Source organism: Silene latifolia, chromosome Y (assembly GCF_048544455.1).
Source record: "Silene latifolia isolate original U9 population chromosome Y, ASM4854445v1, whole genome shotgun sequence".
Classification (NCBI taxonomy): Eukaryota; Viridiplantae; Streptophyta; class Magnoliopsida; order Caryophyllales; family Caryophyllaceae; genus Silene; species Silene latifolia.
In genome coordinates this window covers 406,206,210-406,221,007 of record NC_133538.1, presented here as the reverse complement: position 1 = coordinate 406,221,007, position 14,798 = coordinate 406,206,210, and the positions used below count along the sequence as shown (strand labels likewise).

At 41.8% G+C, this 14,798-nt stretch overlaps 2 protein-coding genes across 2 annotated transcripts; one reads left to right on the top strand and one right to left on the bottom strand.

Moving 5' to 3' along the window:
• Window positions 1-467: 467 nt before the first annotated feature.
• LOC141632273 (replication protein A 70 kDa DNA-binding subunit D-like) lies at window positions 468-4,588 on the bottom strand. Its single transcript, XM_074444832.1, has 10 exons — window positions 4,345-4,588; window positions 2,455-2,626; window positions 2,064-2,343; window positions 1,910-1,979; window positions 1,700-1,830; window positions 1,509-1,596; window positions 1,318-1,426; window positions 1,079-1,236; window positions 879-1,002; window positions 468-788 (listed from the first exon to the last, which is right to left on the bottom strand). The coding sequence occupies exons 2-10, from the start codon at window positions 2,602-2,604 to the stop codon at window positions 468-470; spliced, it is 1,431 nt and encodes a 476-aa protein (XP_074300933.1). The 5' UTR covers window positions 2,605-2,626; window positions 4,345-4,588.
• Window positions 4,589-13,672: 9,084 nt separating this feature from the next.
• On the top strand, window positions 13,673-14,107 carry LOC141632272 (uncharacterized). Its single transcript, XM_074444831.1, has one exon. The coding sequence runs from the start codon at window positions 13,673-13,675 to the stop codon at window positions 14,105-14,107; it is 435 nt and encodes a 144-aa protein (XP_074300932.1).
• Window positions 14,108-14,798: the final 691 nt, after the last annotated feature.

Genomic DNA, 14,798 nt, shown 5'->3' with positions numbered 1-14,798 from the left:
CTAACATTACATCAATGCTTGTTATATGAACCATGTTATTTACGATCAGTTTGTGAAAGGTCTTTAATCCTTTTTGTTAGTTCAGTTGACGTGTGTTGACGGCGCTACACTTGAACACTTAGTTTCATTTAATGGTGATTAGTTGTGTGTTTTATTGTTACAGCAAAGATGGAGAGAAAGCACGGGTAGGATTGCACGGGAGTGGGATACATGAGTGAAGAGTTGGTAAGATTGATATACGGTTGCATAACTGAAAGGTATTATGACATTCTGAGAACGTAAGATAAAATTCTGAAGTATCGAAATTGGTTGAATACTACATAAAAGGAGTCTTATTTTGCCAGAACATGAATAACAATTTAAATTACTAACTATTTCGACTTCGTGTAAAAGAGTTATTTTTCTAGAATATATGAATATATGTAAATTACTAATAAACTAAAACTATATATTGGCGAACTATCTTATCATCCTTCCTTTTCATCTTGCACCTGCTGTACCTTGCGTTTCTTGCGGGTAATCGTGACTGTTGAAGTGCTTGACACTTCATCGTCTGATGAGATATATTCAAGTTGACGTTTGTGGGTAGTTTTTTGTGCACCCTTGTCTGTATTTGAATCCTCAGATGAGATGCTTTCTATTACTTTCATGACAACAAATGTCTGCTTATTCTTCTTTATATTATGATGGTTGAATCTGTCAATCTTCACTTTGAAAACAAATGTTTTATCTTCAAAAGTATTTCGGAGTAAGCTTGGGATGAAGTCATAGTCCTCAGATGAGGGGTCCTGTACATAACAATAATTTTGGGAGTTGATTAAATAACGAAACCAGCGGTCTTGATGGGAGAACAAAATACCATATTAAAACTGGTGTACCTGTTCTGGATGGGAGTCAAATAATGTGTTTGCATCTTGACCAACCATCCTTTTAGCTTCGTCATTGAACATAGTAAAAATAGTTATTCCAGATGCGTCTTCAACTAATAACTCCAGACGATACCTGCACAGTTTAAGTTAATTAATTTAAGCTATTGAGCTGTGTATGATTGGGCTGAATATGATAAATGCATACTTACACCGTCAATGGTTTTTCTACAGGTTTGGTGCAATACCCGTAGAAGAAGCCTTTACTCACTGTCTTGGGCTTCCTATTACAATCAGGACATGAAGGATTGTACCAAGGTAATTCTCCCATGACTTCCTTTACCGTGGCTTGGCAGAAGCAAATTTCATTCTGCGTGTATAATGTTTGATTATTTGACCTGTCGTAAACCATGATAATTGGGAAGATGAATATAGTTAACTGATAGAGTACCTTCTCATATGGTAATTTACAGTGATTGATGATTGTTGAGATATCTTTCTTGAGAATGTCACTGTTTTGACTTGAAGAAGTGCTCAAAAAAATTTCTTCCTTCTTCTCCCTGTACAGGAAAAGAATTTAGTAACAAACGTCAAAATCTGCTAGCTATAGTCAGAGACATTAAATGTGTTTTTGTTGATTACCTTAATAGGCTCTTCAGCTCATTGATCTCTGGAAAGTCTAGATTAATATAAACCTTGCTTGATGAGGAAGTGTCAAGCTTCATAGAAGCTGCAAGTATATTTTATGGTGCAATTAGTAAGAATAAAGTCAGCGAACTTCGTATTAAAGTCGAGAGGATGAAAGGCATAAACTGGCAAGAAGAATTGCTTACCCGTATTGTAGCCTTTAACTAAGGTAGAGGTCACTACTATGATAATGTGAGACTGTCCACGGTATCCTTTCATTTGTTTGTTGTAAGCAACGATAAATTGTTTCCATAACTTCAACTTGATAATGTTCTCACTGCATAAATCAGTGTAGTGAAGTAAATAAGTTCATAAAACGGAATATAATTCAATTTTAAGGATGAGATTATTTATACCTCTTGTCTCGGATTTCAATAGCGGTTGAATCCTTCTCCACAGATTCGCTCACCAAAAATCCGTAGACATCTTTTTCAAGAGAATAGTTTAATTTAAGAATACAGGTAACACTAAGGCAATATAAGTTATAGTTGATAGTATTCTAGGGAGTACCTGTGAGAACTTCTGGTTTGAGTCGGCGTTGTTCTAGAGTGTTGAATGATACAAAGTCAAACCCGTGTCTTGGAATTACGGAACTTCCGGATGCAATCTTTTTAATGCGAGTGCTAAACTGAAATTTTAACATAATCTTGCTATCGCTGACAACCCGATATGGTGATTTGTTCGATTCAATAGCAAAGTGGTTCAGCACATAAACATCTCCCTCGGTGAGTCTTGAACGGAACCTTTCAATTAGAGAATTGCCATATATGGTTGCGTGAACGTAACCGCCCTGTGAAAGTATACAGTTATAATTAGTTAGTAGTCATGGTGAGATTTCAGTAGATAAATAGTAGTAAATCATAAGGCAATAGTACGTCCAGAGTTAGTTTCTTCAACATACCTCTTCGTCTATAAGAACCATATCTATGCAGATTAGCTGGTCTTTAGCATAAGGATTTGGTACTTCCCAAAGTCGAGAAACACGAGCCTTGATCTTCCCGCTTGTCTTGCTTTCGTTCATTTCGTTGATGGTTGTCTTGCTTTCGTTCATTTCGTTGATGGTTGAGTAAGCACTGAAACAGAGAAAATAAATGCAATTAATGACAATGATTTAATATCAATGTGACGATGAATATTGAGAAGCAAGATAAACCTAGATTTGGATTATGCCAGTGTTAGGTAATTCACAAGAAGATCTATGAGATATGTGGTATTTGGTGTGTGGGATTTGCCAAGCAAAAGGTCCTGTATTTATAGTGTGTGCAATTCTCCACAATTCTCCTAACATGATACAAATTTTATGGTATGCAGGAAACAGGTGGGACTTGGGAATAAGCTTGGAAGTGAAAGTCTTATGATAGGAATAGATTTGCAATGGCTGTAGGATTGACTTTTTTTACAGTCTTTTTATGGAAATAGAACTCAAGGGTGTGCTGGTTTTAAGACTGGGACGTTTGGGTTTCCTAATTTTTTTTTTCTTTCAAATTAAGATTTAACTTGAATAATTTATGTAACTTAGGTGATTGATGCACTGTACGATACCGTTTGGTAATGATATATAAGATTTGTTTTTATTTACCAGCCTTTTTTTTGCCATTCAGATTTAATTACCATTATCTATTTAATTTAGGTAAATTTTTGTACAGTCTTGTTATGGAAATAGAACTGCGGCACTGCCACGTTTGGGTTTTTTAATTGTATTTTAGTGTTTTTTATTTGTTTCCAATTAAGATTTAATTTACATAATTTATGCAACTTAGGTGAATGATGGAGTCTACAATACCCGTTTTCTTTTGTTGCCAGGCTTTTTTTTCCAATCAGATTTATTTTCCATTATCCATTTAATTTAGGTAGTTCAACAATATTGGAGTCTCTAGAATCGCTCGGAAAAAGCTTCCTTTATTAATATAGATAGATATTGATTCACCTCACATTAATGATCTCATTTTGATTCCTTTCTTCTTGTAAGAAATAGTATTTGAATTCAAAGAATTAAAACTCACGACTAACTAGACAATGTATCAAACAAATTGTAAATGCTTTTCATCCCAAATAAACCCAATGATTGTTTAAATGCGATAGAATAATTGAAAGATGAAGAAATAATTGATAGAGTAAGTAAGTGAAAAATAAAGAGACGAGAAAGGGAGAATGAAGAAGAATAAAATGAGTGGAGGAAAGTATGTGCAACGTGGACTTGCAGGGGACAAGCAATAGACGGAACTGTTCCTTAAGAGATGCATTGTTTCTAGGGGGAACACTGACTGAAAGTGGAGCAGTTGATGAAAGTGGAAGCATTTGATGAAATTGAATATACTATTACCCATCTGATAAAAATGAATACCATGTTTGAAACACTTGTAGATCAAAACATAAAAAATTTAAACATATATATTCAGGATATATTCAATTTTAAAAATATTAAGGGAGTAGATATTGCAAGTTAGATGTAATCTAATTAACATGAAGGTTGCAGCTATTGTACTTGAATCAAGTTTAGTGCAAAACGAACAAAAGTTTATCAACTCTTATCTCTAATTCATACGCAACCAAATCAAAATAAGGCATGATAATAATCAAACAAACCCCAAAATCCACACATAAACCCAGACAATTAAGCAGTAGGAGACAACAAAAATCCAAGAGAAAAAATTACAAATCGAACAGAAGTTTACTAACTCGTATCTCTAATTCATACTCAACCAAATCAAAATCAATAATCAAACAAACCCCCCCAAAAAACTACACATAAACCAAGAGCAATTAAGCAGTAAGAGACCAAACAACTTACCGATGAGGAGGAAATGAAGAAGCGTCAAAAGAGAAGGAGATAGGCAAGCAAGAAAGGATAAAAGGAGAAAAAAGGGAAAAAGTAGACCAGGAAGTGATTGAGTAGGATAAGGAATGAGTGGTTTGGATGGGAGTTGAGGAACTAAGTGAATGAGGGGCTCAGATCCAACAAAACACTGCTCCCGACGGTTTCAAAGAGACACACTGCTCATAAGCAACAGTTAGGGGAACTTCATACATTTTAGATGTTAAGGATTAAGGATTAAGGATACGCATAATGACAAAAAGTTTATATGTATAAAATTAAAGATGTACCATATTTTTATTTTTGGTCACAAATGTCACCAACTCGATTGTTTGTACACCATTTCATCAAACTCTTTTGAACTTATCATCACTTATAGCTCTTGTTATACGAAAACGGTAGTCGTCTATTATGGAGTATTTTTTATATTTCATCAAATCCATTGGAGTTTTTATAATTAAAAAGAATGCATAATTAAACCGATGAAGTACTTCGAGAGAGTGACAATTTGATAGTTTTAAGTTTTAACCTTCATTCTACTATCAAAATTTTTTAGCTAGAATCAAACATTCTCATACCGTGAGACGGTCTTTTTCTATATAAAATTCATTCTTTTAATGGTAATAATAAAAGAGATTTTTATGCGAATGCTCCGTTTTACAGTTTAAGCGTGTCTCACACAATAACTTCCGCTACTATAAGCAATTTAAAGCCTCTACTATCAAAAACTTTATATTTTGGTTGTAATTCTTAGAATACATGCATTACCATATATGTGTGATTCGACTATCCTATACATCTTATCTACCACATGTAGTATATTATACTGTATGGAAGATATGCTCCCGAAGTAACGTAAGATACTCCAATAGTTCGATGTCTCGTATCACATAACTGACGAATCAAAATGCACTTATCCCATTTAAATCATGTGTTGTTTATTTGTGTTTCATGGGAAGTATGACGAATTCCAACTTTTTCATTGGAATCAACCGTTATCATCTGCGGCGCATTTAGCAGCCATTTTTCCAGTAGCGAAGTCGAGTCTAATGATGTTTAATGGATATTATTGATTTTAGAAAATTAAGATGTTGTTTAATGGATCATCTTGTTTAATAAACCACAGGAAGTCAACCTTGACCCTTACTCCAAAACAAACCCAAACCCCCTGCTACCTGAACCAATATGCTCAATTTCAATTAACCAAAAACTCCACTGTAAATAACTGAATCCCCTGATTAGGGTATTTCATTCATACGATATATATAGCTAATTGTAAGTGTGAACGGTATACAAGATATACGACTAATCAAATATTGACTAACTAATATTTACTGACTAATACACCCCCTCAGTCGTAGCAGTAGGGGAACGAACGCAAAGACTGGTTCGAAACTGATTAAACAATTGGCGCGGGAGTCACTTTGTGAAAATATCTGCATACTGATACGAGGAAGGGACATGAAGAACGCAGACCTTACCAAGCTGCACCTGTTCACGAACAAAATGTATATCAATCTCAATGTGTTTCATGCGCTGGTGCTGAACGGGGTTGCTGGACATATAAACGGCCGAGACATTGTCGCAATAGACAAGTGTGGCCTGGCGAATTGGCATATGAAGATCAAGAAGGAGATTACGGAGCCAACTCGTTTCAGCAACAGCATTGGCAACCCCTCGATATTCGGCCTCGGCACTAGAACGAGACACTGTAGCTTGGCGTTTGGAAGACCAATAAATCAAGTTATCACCCAAAAACACGCTATACCCAGATGTGGAACGGCGAAAATCAGGACAAACGCTCCAGTCAACATCAGAATAAGCAATAAACGAATGTGACTTGGAGACGGATAAAGTAAGACCGAGTTCCATAGAGCCTTTAACATACCGAAGTACGCGCTTCATAAAATGCAAATGAGGTTCCCGTGGGTCATGCATGAATAAACACAGTTGTTGAACCGCATAGGTGAGATCTGGTCGATTAATGGTCAAATATTGCAACGCACCTGCAAGACTCCGATATAAACTAGGGTCAGCGACAGGAGGGCCATCGCCAGCGCTGAGCTTGGCGGATGTATCAACAGGAGTGGCAGAAGCGTTACACCCCGACATAGAGGCACGGGCAAGAATGGACTTGGCATACTGACTTTGAGAAAGAAAGAGGCCGGTCTTTGTGCGGGAGACAACAATACCAAGAAAGTGATGAAGCGTGCCCAAATCTGTCATGGCAAATTCTCTAGACAAAGCAGTGATAATAGAACTTAGGAATGCATCACTAGAAGCCGTTAAAACGATATCATCGACGTATAATAATAAATAAGCAATTGCCTAGCCCTGATGATAAATAAATAAGGATGCATCACATTTACTGCTTCGAAACCCCTGGAAAATAATAAATGTAGCGAACCGCTGATACTAGGCCCGAGGAGCCTGTTTAAGGCCATATAAAGATTTGCAAAGTCGACAAACATGAGACAGGGCCTTTGGGTCTGTAAAACCTGGGGGTTGGTGTATATAGACAGTCTCTACAAGATCGCCGTGTAGAAAAGCGTTCTTAACATCGAGTTGATGAATGGGCCAAGATCTTGAGACAGCTAAGCTAAGTACGGTTCTAATAGTTGCGGGTTTAACAACAGGACTAAAAGTCTCGTCACAATCGACCCCGACTTGCTGAGTTTTGCCATTGACAACTAATCGCGCTTTATAGCTCTCAAGAGTACCGTCAGATCGAAACTTGTGGCGATAAAGCCACATACATCGAATCACGTGAGCATCCGAGGGTCGAGGTACCAAATCCCAAGTCCGGTTATCAATAAGAGCTTTATATTCGGCATTCATGGCGGCTCTCCAATTCGGATCATGAAGGGCCTTGGGTGGTGACTTAGGGACGGGAGAGAGTGGTGGTTTGTTGTGGACGAGGAGGTTTAATCGGTTAATGGGTTTAAAAATGCCGTGTTTGCTACGGGTGGCGATGGTGTGGGCTGGTGGTGGGGGAGGTGGTGGAGGTGGGGTGGAGGGGACAGCAGTGCTGTTGGTGGGAGACGATGTATGCGGGTTCGGGTGAGAGGCTGGGCTAGTGGTCTGGTTCGGGTGGGAGGCAGGGGTACTAGGCTGGTTGTTAGGGGATAGTGGGGAGTTGACAGGGGGGTTCGGGGAAAGGTTGGTGGGGCTAGATGGTGTGGCTAGTGGGTTTTGTGGTGGTGGGGTGGGGTAGGCGAACTGGTTGATGTTGGGTGGGGGTCCGGGTTCAAGAAAAGTGTAGGTGGTAGGGGCAGGGGTGAAGGTTTCGGCGTAGGTAAAAACATGTTCGTCGAAAGTCACGTGTCGAGACAAAATAATTTTATGAGTTGCAAGATCGAGACACCGGTACCCTCTATAATTTGCGGGATAACCAAGGAAGACACATCTTGTGGACCGGGTCTGTAATTTATGGTCACGTGTGGCTGACAAATTCAGGTAGCATAAGCATCCGAAGACACGGAGGTGATCGTATGTGGGTTGACGGAGATAGAGTGCGGAAGCGGGGGATCGGTATTGTAGAAGTTTGGATGGTAGAATATTGTGGAGATAAGTGGCTGTGTGTACAACTTCAACCCAGAAGTGGGGAGGGAGAGAAGCGTGAGATAGGAGAGCTAAGACGATTTCATTGAGACGACGTATCATGCGCTCGGATTTTCCGTTTTGTGAGGACGTTTGTGGGCAAGAAAAACGCAGGGATAGGCCGTGTTGTTGTGAGAATTGGTGGAAAGACGAGTTATCAAATTTGCGACCCATATCACATTGAAAACTTTTTATTTGACTATTGAATTGAGTTGTGACAAAGGTTCGGAATTGCAAGAATTTATTAAAGACCTCGGACTTAAATTTTAGCGGATAAATCCACACATATTGGGTAAAATTATCAATAAGCACCATGTAGTATTTGAAACCGCTTTTACTAATAACAGGAGAGGTCCATAAATCACAATGTATAATGTCAAATGCAGACACAGACATAGAATTGGAAGAATAAAAAGGTAGACGCTTATGCTTAACAATTTGACAAGCATGACAAAGTTTGGAGCGACGCTCCTTATTACAACGTATAAAAGCATGAGTTCGTAGATGATCTACTATATTATGACCGGGATGACCAAGGCGAGGGTGCCACAGGTCTGACGCAGACTCGACATGGAAGGCAGCGGGCGGATCTTTTGTGGACGTAGATGATACGGGATAGAGAGTACCGATGCTATTGCTCCTCATTATTATTTTCCCAGTCCGTATATCCTTCACAGAAAAACCATTTGGATCAAATTCGACAGTCACATTGTTATCCTTAGTGAATTGTCTTACGGAAATTAAATTTTTGATTATTTGTTGGGTATACAGGACATTGTTGAGAGACAAAGGTCGGGGTTGGGTAGTGATAGTCGTATGCCCGGACCCGTGAACCGGAATAGTTTTACCATTACCAACATAAATAGACCGAATATTGCTCTTATTAAATGGAGGAGATAGCATACCTGACTCGGACATCAAATGACAAGAAGTGCCAGTGTCCATGTAGAAATTGCAATCCTCGGGTTGATACATAGTCATAGCCTGAAATGCTTGTCCCATCAGCACTATGAGTCACGAATACCTGTCCGACTGGTGGAGGGAGGGCAGTGAACCGCGGTGGACCAGAGGGTGTACCACGTGGCTGCTGCGGCTGCCAAGGCGACGTCCATCCCTGTTGCGAAGGGTATGGACAAGACGGAATGGCCCACTGAGCAGGGTACTGCTGCGGCCATAATTGAGCAGGAGCGGCGACCCAGGTTTGTGTCACCGGTGGTTTACCACCGCCTGAATTGCCACCACCCCCACGCGGCTGCCAAGTTTGCTTGCCTTTGCCCTTATGTCCCTGCTTGTTCTTATTCCAATTTCCACCACTATTGGAGCGATTTGAATTAAACGATTGAGAGCCATCAGAATTACCTGAAGACGATCCTTGAGAAGGAACAAGAGCAGCAAGTGCCGTGGCACTTTCAGTCTCTGGGCGAGATGATTGTCGCTGTGCCTCTAATTGGAGCATGCTTCGGGCATTTTCGAATGTTGGTATAGTTTGATTGATATACGCACCAACAGTATCATACTCAGACGTAAGACTGCGTACCAATTGAATGACTAACCTTTGATCATTGACAGGGCTACCAACATTAGTGAGTTGGGTTACTAAATGCTTCAATTGCTGGCAGTAGTCATCCAACGAGGCCGTCTTCTTGAGTGATAGGTTCGTAAATTCATTCTCCAACGCCGCGGCACGAGCCCCCTTATTATTATGAAAATGATTTTTGAGACGAGTCCAAGCCTCGTAGGCTGTGGATTCGCTTTCGAGAATCCGAAGGAGTAAGTCGTCAGAGAGAGAGCCATAAATCCATTGAAGCACGTGTGCATCAATTTCACACCATTCGGAATACTTCGGATCAGATTCGGCACGAGGACGGGTACCATCAATGTGATGGGATACCTTATAACCTTTGGCATGGAGGAGAAATAATTTAACCCAAGAGGAGTAAGTAATTTTTACACCATCAAGCATACGAATTTTGTGGAGTATGTTAGTGACGGAGTAAACGGGGTGGAGTCCAGGCTTGCCGGATCCAGAGGAGCCATCGCCGTCTTTCGTCATTGGCCGTAGCAGAGGGAGATGACGAGGAGAGCAGGTGGCGGAATCAAGGTAGGGATTTTTTAAAGAAACCTAATCTCTTGATACCTTGTAAATAACTGAATACCCTGATTAGGGTATTTCATTCATACGATATATATAGCTAATTACAAGTGTGAACGGTATACAAGATATACGATATCCTAGCCTAGAATACAAGAGTATAATATCAAATATTGACTAACTAATATTTACTGACTAATATCCACTTATAATTGCCATGTTCCTTATAATAGTTGGGTCTCAACCATCACCTTAAGGTTTTGGTTGAGATGGTTCATCTATCATGGTATCAGAGCCAGTGTGACCGAAGGTCACGGGTTCAAATCTTGGCAACCTCAAAACTCTCAAAAACCCACAAAGTGGAATCTCAGCACACGGTACGGGGAGCCGGTGCACAACTAACCACTCTTCAAGCCCAATGGGCATTTGAATGAGGGAGCGTAATAAGAATATTTATAATAGTTGGGCCTCAACCATCACCTTAAGGTTTTTTTCATTATCAACCACAAAATTCCACCTTGAACAAATTAAGAACACTTGCGCTTTGTCCATTTCGAGGCTCCATGGCTCTGCTCGTAAGTCCATACTTTTACAATATTTTGAAAATAAGGAAAAAGAGAAGGGTCTTACTCAAATTTGATGAGAGAAAATAAATTTATAGAGTAAATTTGTGAAATATGTGTGAAGATATGGTAGTCAATGAAAATATATTCCATGATGAGAGTCCATCACTCTTCTTAGGCCCAAAATCTGGATATGGGCTAATCTGGGGCAGCAAGTCTGGAAGCACTGTGGGACTCAGGATATCAGGGAGCTAGGGTGACAGCATTAGCGAGCAGCGCAGGACGTGGGCTTTGATCCGCATGGAAGAAGCTTATGAGAGTCCTACCACTTACCATATCCAAGGAAGGAAAGTCCTATTCAGGGTCAAATTAGGAATAACTTGGAGGGAAAGCAAGAAACCCTAGCTAGCCGAACTCTCCCTATATAAAGAGCCTCAACGCAGAGAAGAAAGATCATCAGAAAATACAAGAAATATACCCTAACATTCATAGCGAACGCACGAACTGTATTTCCTCCCGAATTATAGTGAAAATATTGGTGGGATTCCGTCTCCCCCCGCGGTTGTTTCCCAAATTGGGTTTTCCGCGTCACCAAAATTGCTTGTGTTCTTTACTTACATCGCACATTTAGATTAGCATACAACAAACAATCAAATAGCAATTCTGACCTAACGTTAAGACTACTTTAACTCTAAATTGGTAGAAATTTACCAAAATAGTTTGGCGCCCACCGTGGGGCATAGTGGTCGTCTTCGTTAGTCAGTCTAAACAGCAAGCACAACATGTCCGGACACCAGGAAACCAACCCAGGTAGCACCAGCGGTGCCCACAAAGAACGCGGTACCGCCCCCCGGCGGCAAAGAACACGTATACCATCCCCTCGGCAACAACAGCACGCACAACCTCGATTCAGACCACCACTGCTGCCCAAATACCAGCAGTTAAGCAAAGCCAAAGTTCCCAGGTAGCAGCAAGCCCATCTTTGGAGAGAGTACAAACTAGAGATTCAGGAGTCATCCAGGGACGACAAGGAGTCACACAGCCTGAAAGGGGAGCACAATCTAGGCAACAGGCTCAGGCTCCTCCGAGTCCCACCAGCATCATGATAAGCGGATTGGACACATTAGCAAGGACAATCCGGACAATGCAGAACGAGAATAGAAGCATGAGATCCCAGATGGAAGAGGACAACAATATCCTCCGAGCACATATCAACGAGTTAAGGAGCCATGCCGCTAATTTGTCCCCTTGGATGCAGGAGGACAGATCCGGGAGGCCACCAGGAGAAAGTGGGGACCGGAGGCAGACGCGGGTGTTGCCACGCGAAGTGGCACTTAGGTTAGACATGGACGCAACACCACAGTCAAGAGTAGGCTTGATCTCAACAGGACTGGGGGCATTGACACTAGATAAGGAGCCAGCCCACCAAGAGCCAACACCCACTTCAAATACAGAGGGACGCCAACGGAGCAGAGCAGCAGCTGCGGTCCCGATGATTAGGGCCCCAGTTACGAATCAAGCTGAGTATACCTGGGAAAGCGGCCCGGCTGCAGCAGCATCGCAGATGCACCAACCAGCAGTCTTGGGACAGCAGAACTTCACACGAGGAGCCGAACATCAGTCACAAGAGCACCTGCGACCTGCCTGGAGAGAGACATACATAGAACAACAATACCAGGAACTGCGAAGCCTCCTCCGAAGGGTCCCAGGAATGCCGCTGTCTATGGAAATGGCCACACCAGAAAGCTACGCTGACTCGCCGTTTACTGACGATATAGCTACAGTGGCCTTACCAAAAGGATTTAGCGTTCCAACAATGACCCTCTTCGATGGAACCACAGACCCCTGCGATCACATTAGCCTATTCAAGCAGAAAATGATGGTTACCACTGCCACAGGAGCCTCGAAAGAGGCATGTATGTGTAAAGGATTTGGTTCGACCCTAACCGGAGTAGCACTATAATGGTTCGTCGGCTTGCCTAACGGGACCATATCTTCATTCGCCAATCTGGTCAATGCATTCAATCAGCAGTTCTCCAGCAATCGGAGAACACCAAAGCAGCCAAGTGATCTGTATAGGATCGTTCAGAAAATAGGTGAGTCAATCAAGGATTACGTCACTAGGTTCAATGCAGAGAAAGTTTCAATCCGAGGCTACGATATGTCCACGGCCATCAACGCCTTCAAGCAGGGCTTGGATAAGGAGTCAAACCTCTACAAAGAATTAACTATGTACCCTTGTGAGAGATTCGAAGAAGTCCAGCAGAGAGCTACAACAACATTAAGATTGGAAGAAGATATACAAGCAAGAAAGGGAATAACAAACTTCGACAAACCTGGCAGGAAGATCCTTACAGAAAAGAAAGACGAGCGAGCTAAGCCGTACAGCAGACCTAATATCAGCAGAATAGCAGAAAAAACCCAGCAAGTTGACGACTTCCAGCATCCTCCTAAGCTATCTGAGTACGGATTCAACACGGGAATGGAAGGATTGCTGAAAGCACTGAGAGGCCTAGGTGATCAGGTTAGGTGGCCAAAGCCTCCCACTCAGGATCGACCCAATGACGACAGGGACATCAGCAAGAGATGCGAATGGCATCAGGACATAGGTCACAGGACAGAAGACTGCTACAGGTTGCGAAAGGAGGTAAAGTTCCAGGTACGCAGGGGAAACTTGGACCACCTGTTATCACGTGGGGGCAAGCAGGATAGGAGAGAAGTAGCAAATCAGGTGCATCCTTCTGCTCTACCCGTATGCACAAAGATTATTAATGTGATAACAGGCGGATCCGAGCTATCAGGTTTAACATATTCCGTCGCTAAGAGGAAAGCCACCTGAAGCAAAGGAGATCATCCACAAACTTCATACAGAGTAAGCCAGAGCAATTTAACCCCAGTAACCTTCGACGAAACTGACATAGAAAGCGGTGCAGAGCAACACGACGATGCCCTAACTATAACGTTATCCATTGGCATTTGCACCGTATGAAAAGCATTAGTGGATACCGGGAGTTCTGTGAACCTCATCATGCTTGAGACCCTCAAAACCATGGGTTTTGATAAAGAGAACCTGATAAAGAAATCTGTGCCCCTGGTGGGATTCAGTGGTGAGATTGCGCATTCGGTAGGTGAGATAACCATCCCAACATATATTGATGGAGTTAGTAAACTAGTGAGATACCTAGTCATTGAGGGTCCAACCACCTACAACGTGATACTAGGAAGACCATGGCTGAATCAGATGAAGGCGGTGCCCTCAACATATCATCAGTGTCTCAAGTTCCCAACACAATGGGGTACGGTCACAGTAAAAGGAGATCGAGAAGAATCCAGAAAATGCTACGCTCAAGCCCTCAAGGCTACAACCAAGCTCCCTCATAGCAATTACAGGACCGGGGCACCTCGACAGAATACAAGGAGCCTCCCTCGGAGGAACTGGACCAGATACACCCGGACAAGGAACACCCGGATAGGACAGTATTGATTGGGGCAACTTGCAGTGAAGAGCTGCGCAGCCAGCTGACTCAATTTATGAAAACCAACATGGACTGCTTCGCATGGTCCCACAACGATATGGTGGGTATAGACCCATCCGTTATTTCACATAAGCTAAGTGTGAACCCAGGCTGCACCCCAGTACAACAGAAGAGAAGAAAATTCGTGGCCGAACGAAACGAAGTCATTAACAAAGAAGTAGACGGTCTCTTGGCAGCAGATAAAATTAGAGCAGTTAGCTACCCTGAATGGCTTTCTAATGTGGTAGTTGTGCCCAAGAAGAACGGCAAATGGAGGGTGTGTGTAGACTTCACAGATTTAAACCAAGCTTGTCCCAAGGGCCCCTTTCCATTGCCACATATTGATACAATGGTGGACGCTACGGGACACGAGGTACTCACTTTCCTCGACGCCTGGAGCGGTTACAATCAGATCAAGATGCATCCACAAGATCAAGAGAAAACGGCATTTATGTCAGAAAGAGGCATATATTGTTACAAGGTCATGCCCTTTGGCATGAAGAACGCTGGATCCACTTACCAACGGTTGGTAAATAAGATGTTCAAGCAGCAAATAGGAAAGACCATGGATGTATACATAGACGACATGGTGGTAAAGTCCAAAAAAGAAGAAATGTATATGAAGCACTTGGCAGACACCTTCCAGACATTAAGGGAGTT

What these genes read in the sequence shown, in the direction of transcription:
- LOC141632273 (XM_074444832.1), bottom strand. Translation starts at nt 2,604, where the DNA reads ATGAACGAAAGCAAGACAACCATCAACGAAATGAACGAAAGCAAGACA. An exon ending in GAGCTGAAGAGCCTATTAAG is followed by an intron (nt 1,427 to 1,508) that starts GTAATCAACAAA and finishes TTTCCTGTACAG; the next exon opens with GGAGAAGAAGGAAGAAATTT. An exon ending in GTAAATTACCATATGAGAAG is followed by an intron (nt 1,237 to 1,317) that starts GTACTCTATCAG and finishes TTATACACGCAG; the next exon opens with AATGAAATTTGCTTCTGCCA.
- LOC141632272 (XM_074444831.1), top strand. Translation starts at nt 13,673, where the DNA reads ATGGGTTTTGATAAAGAGAACCTGATAAAGAAATCTGTGCCCCTGGTG.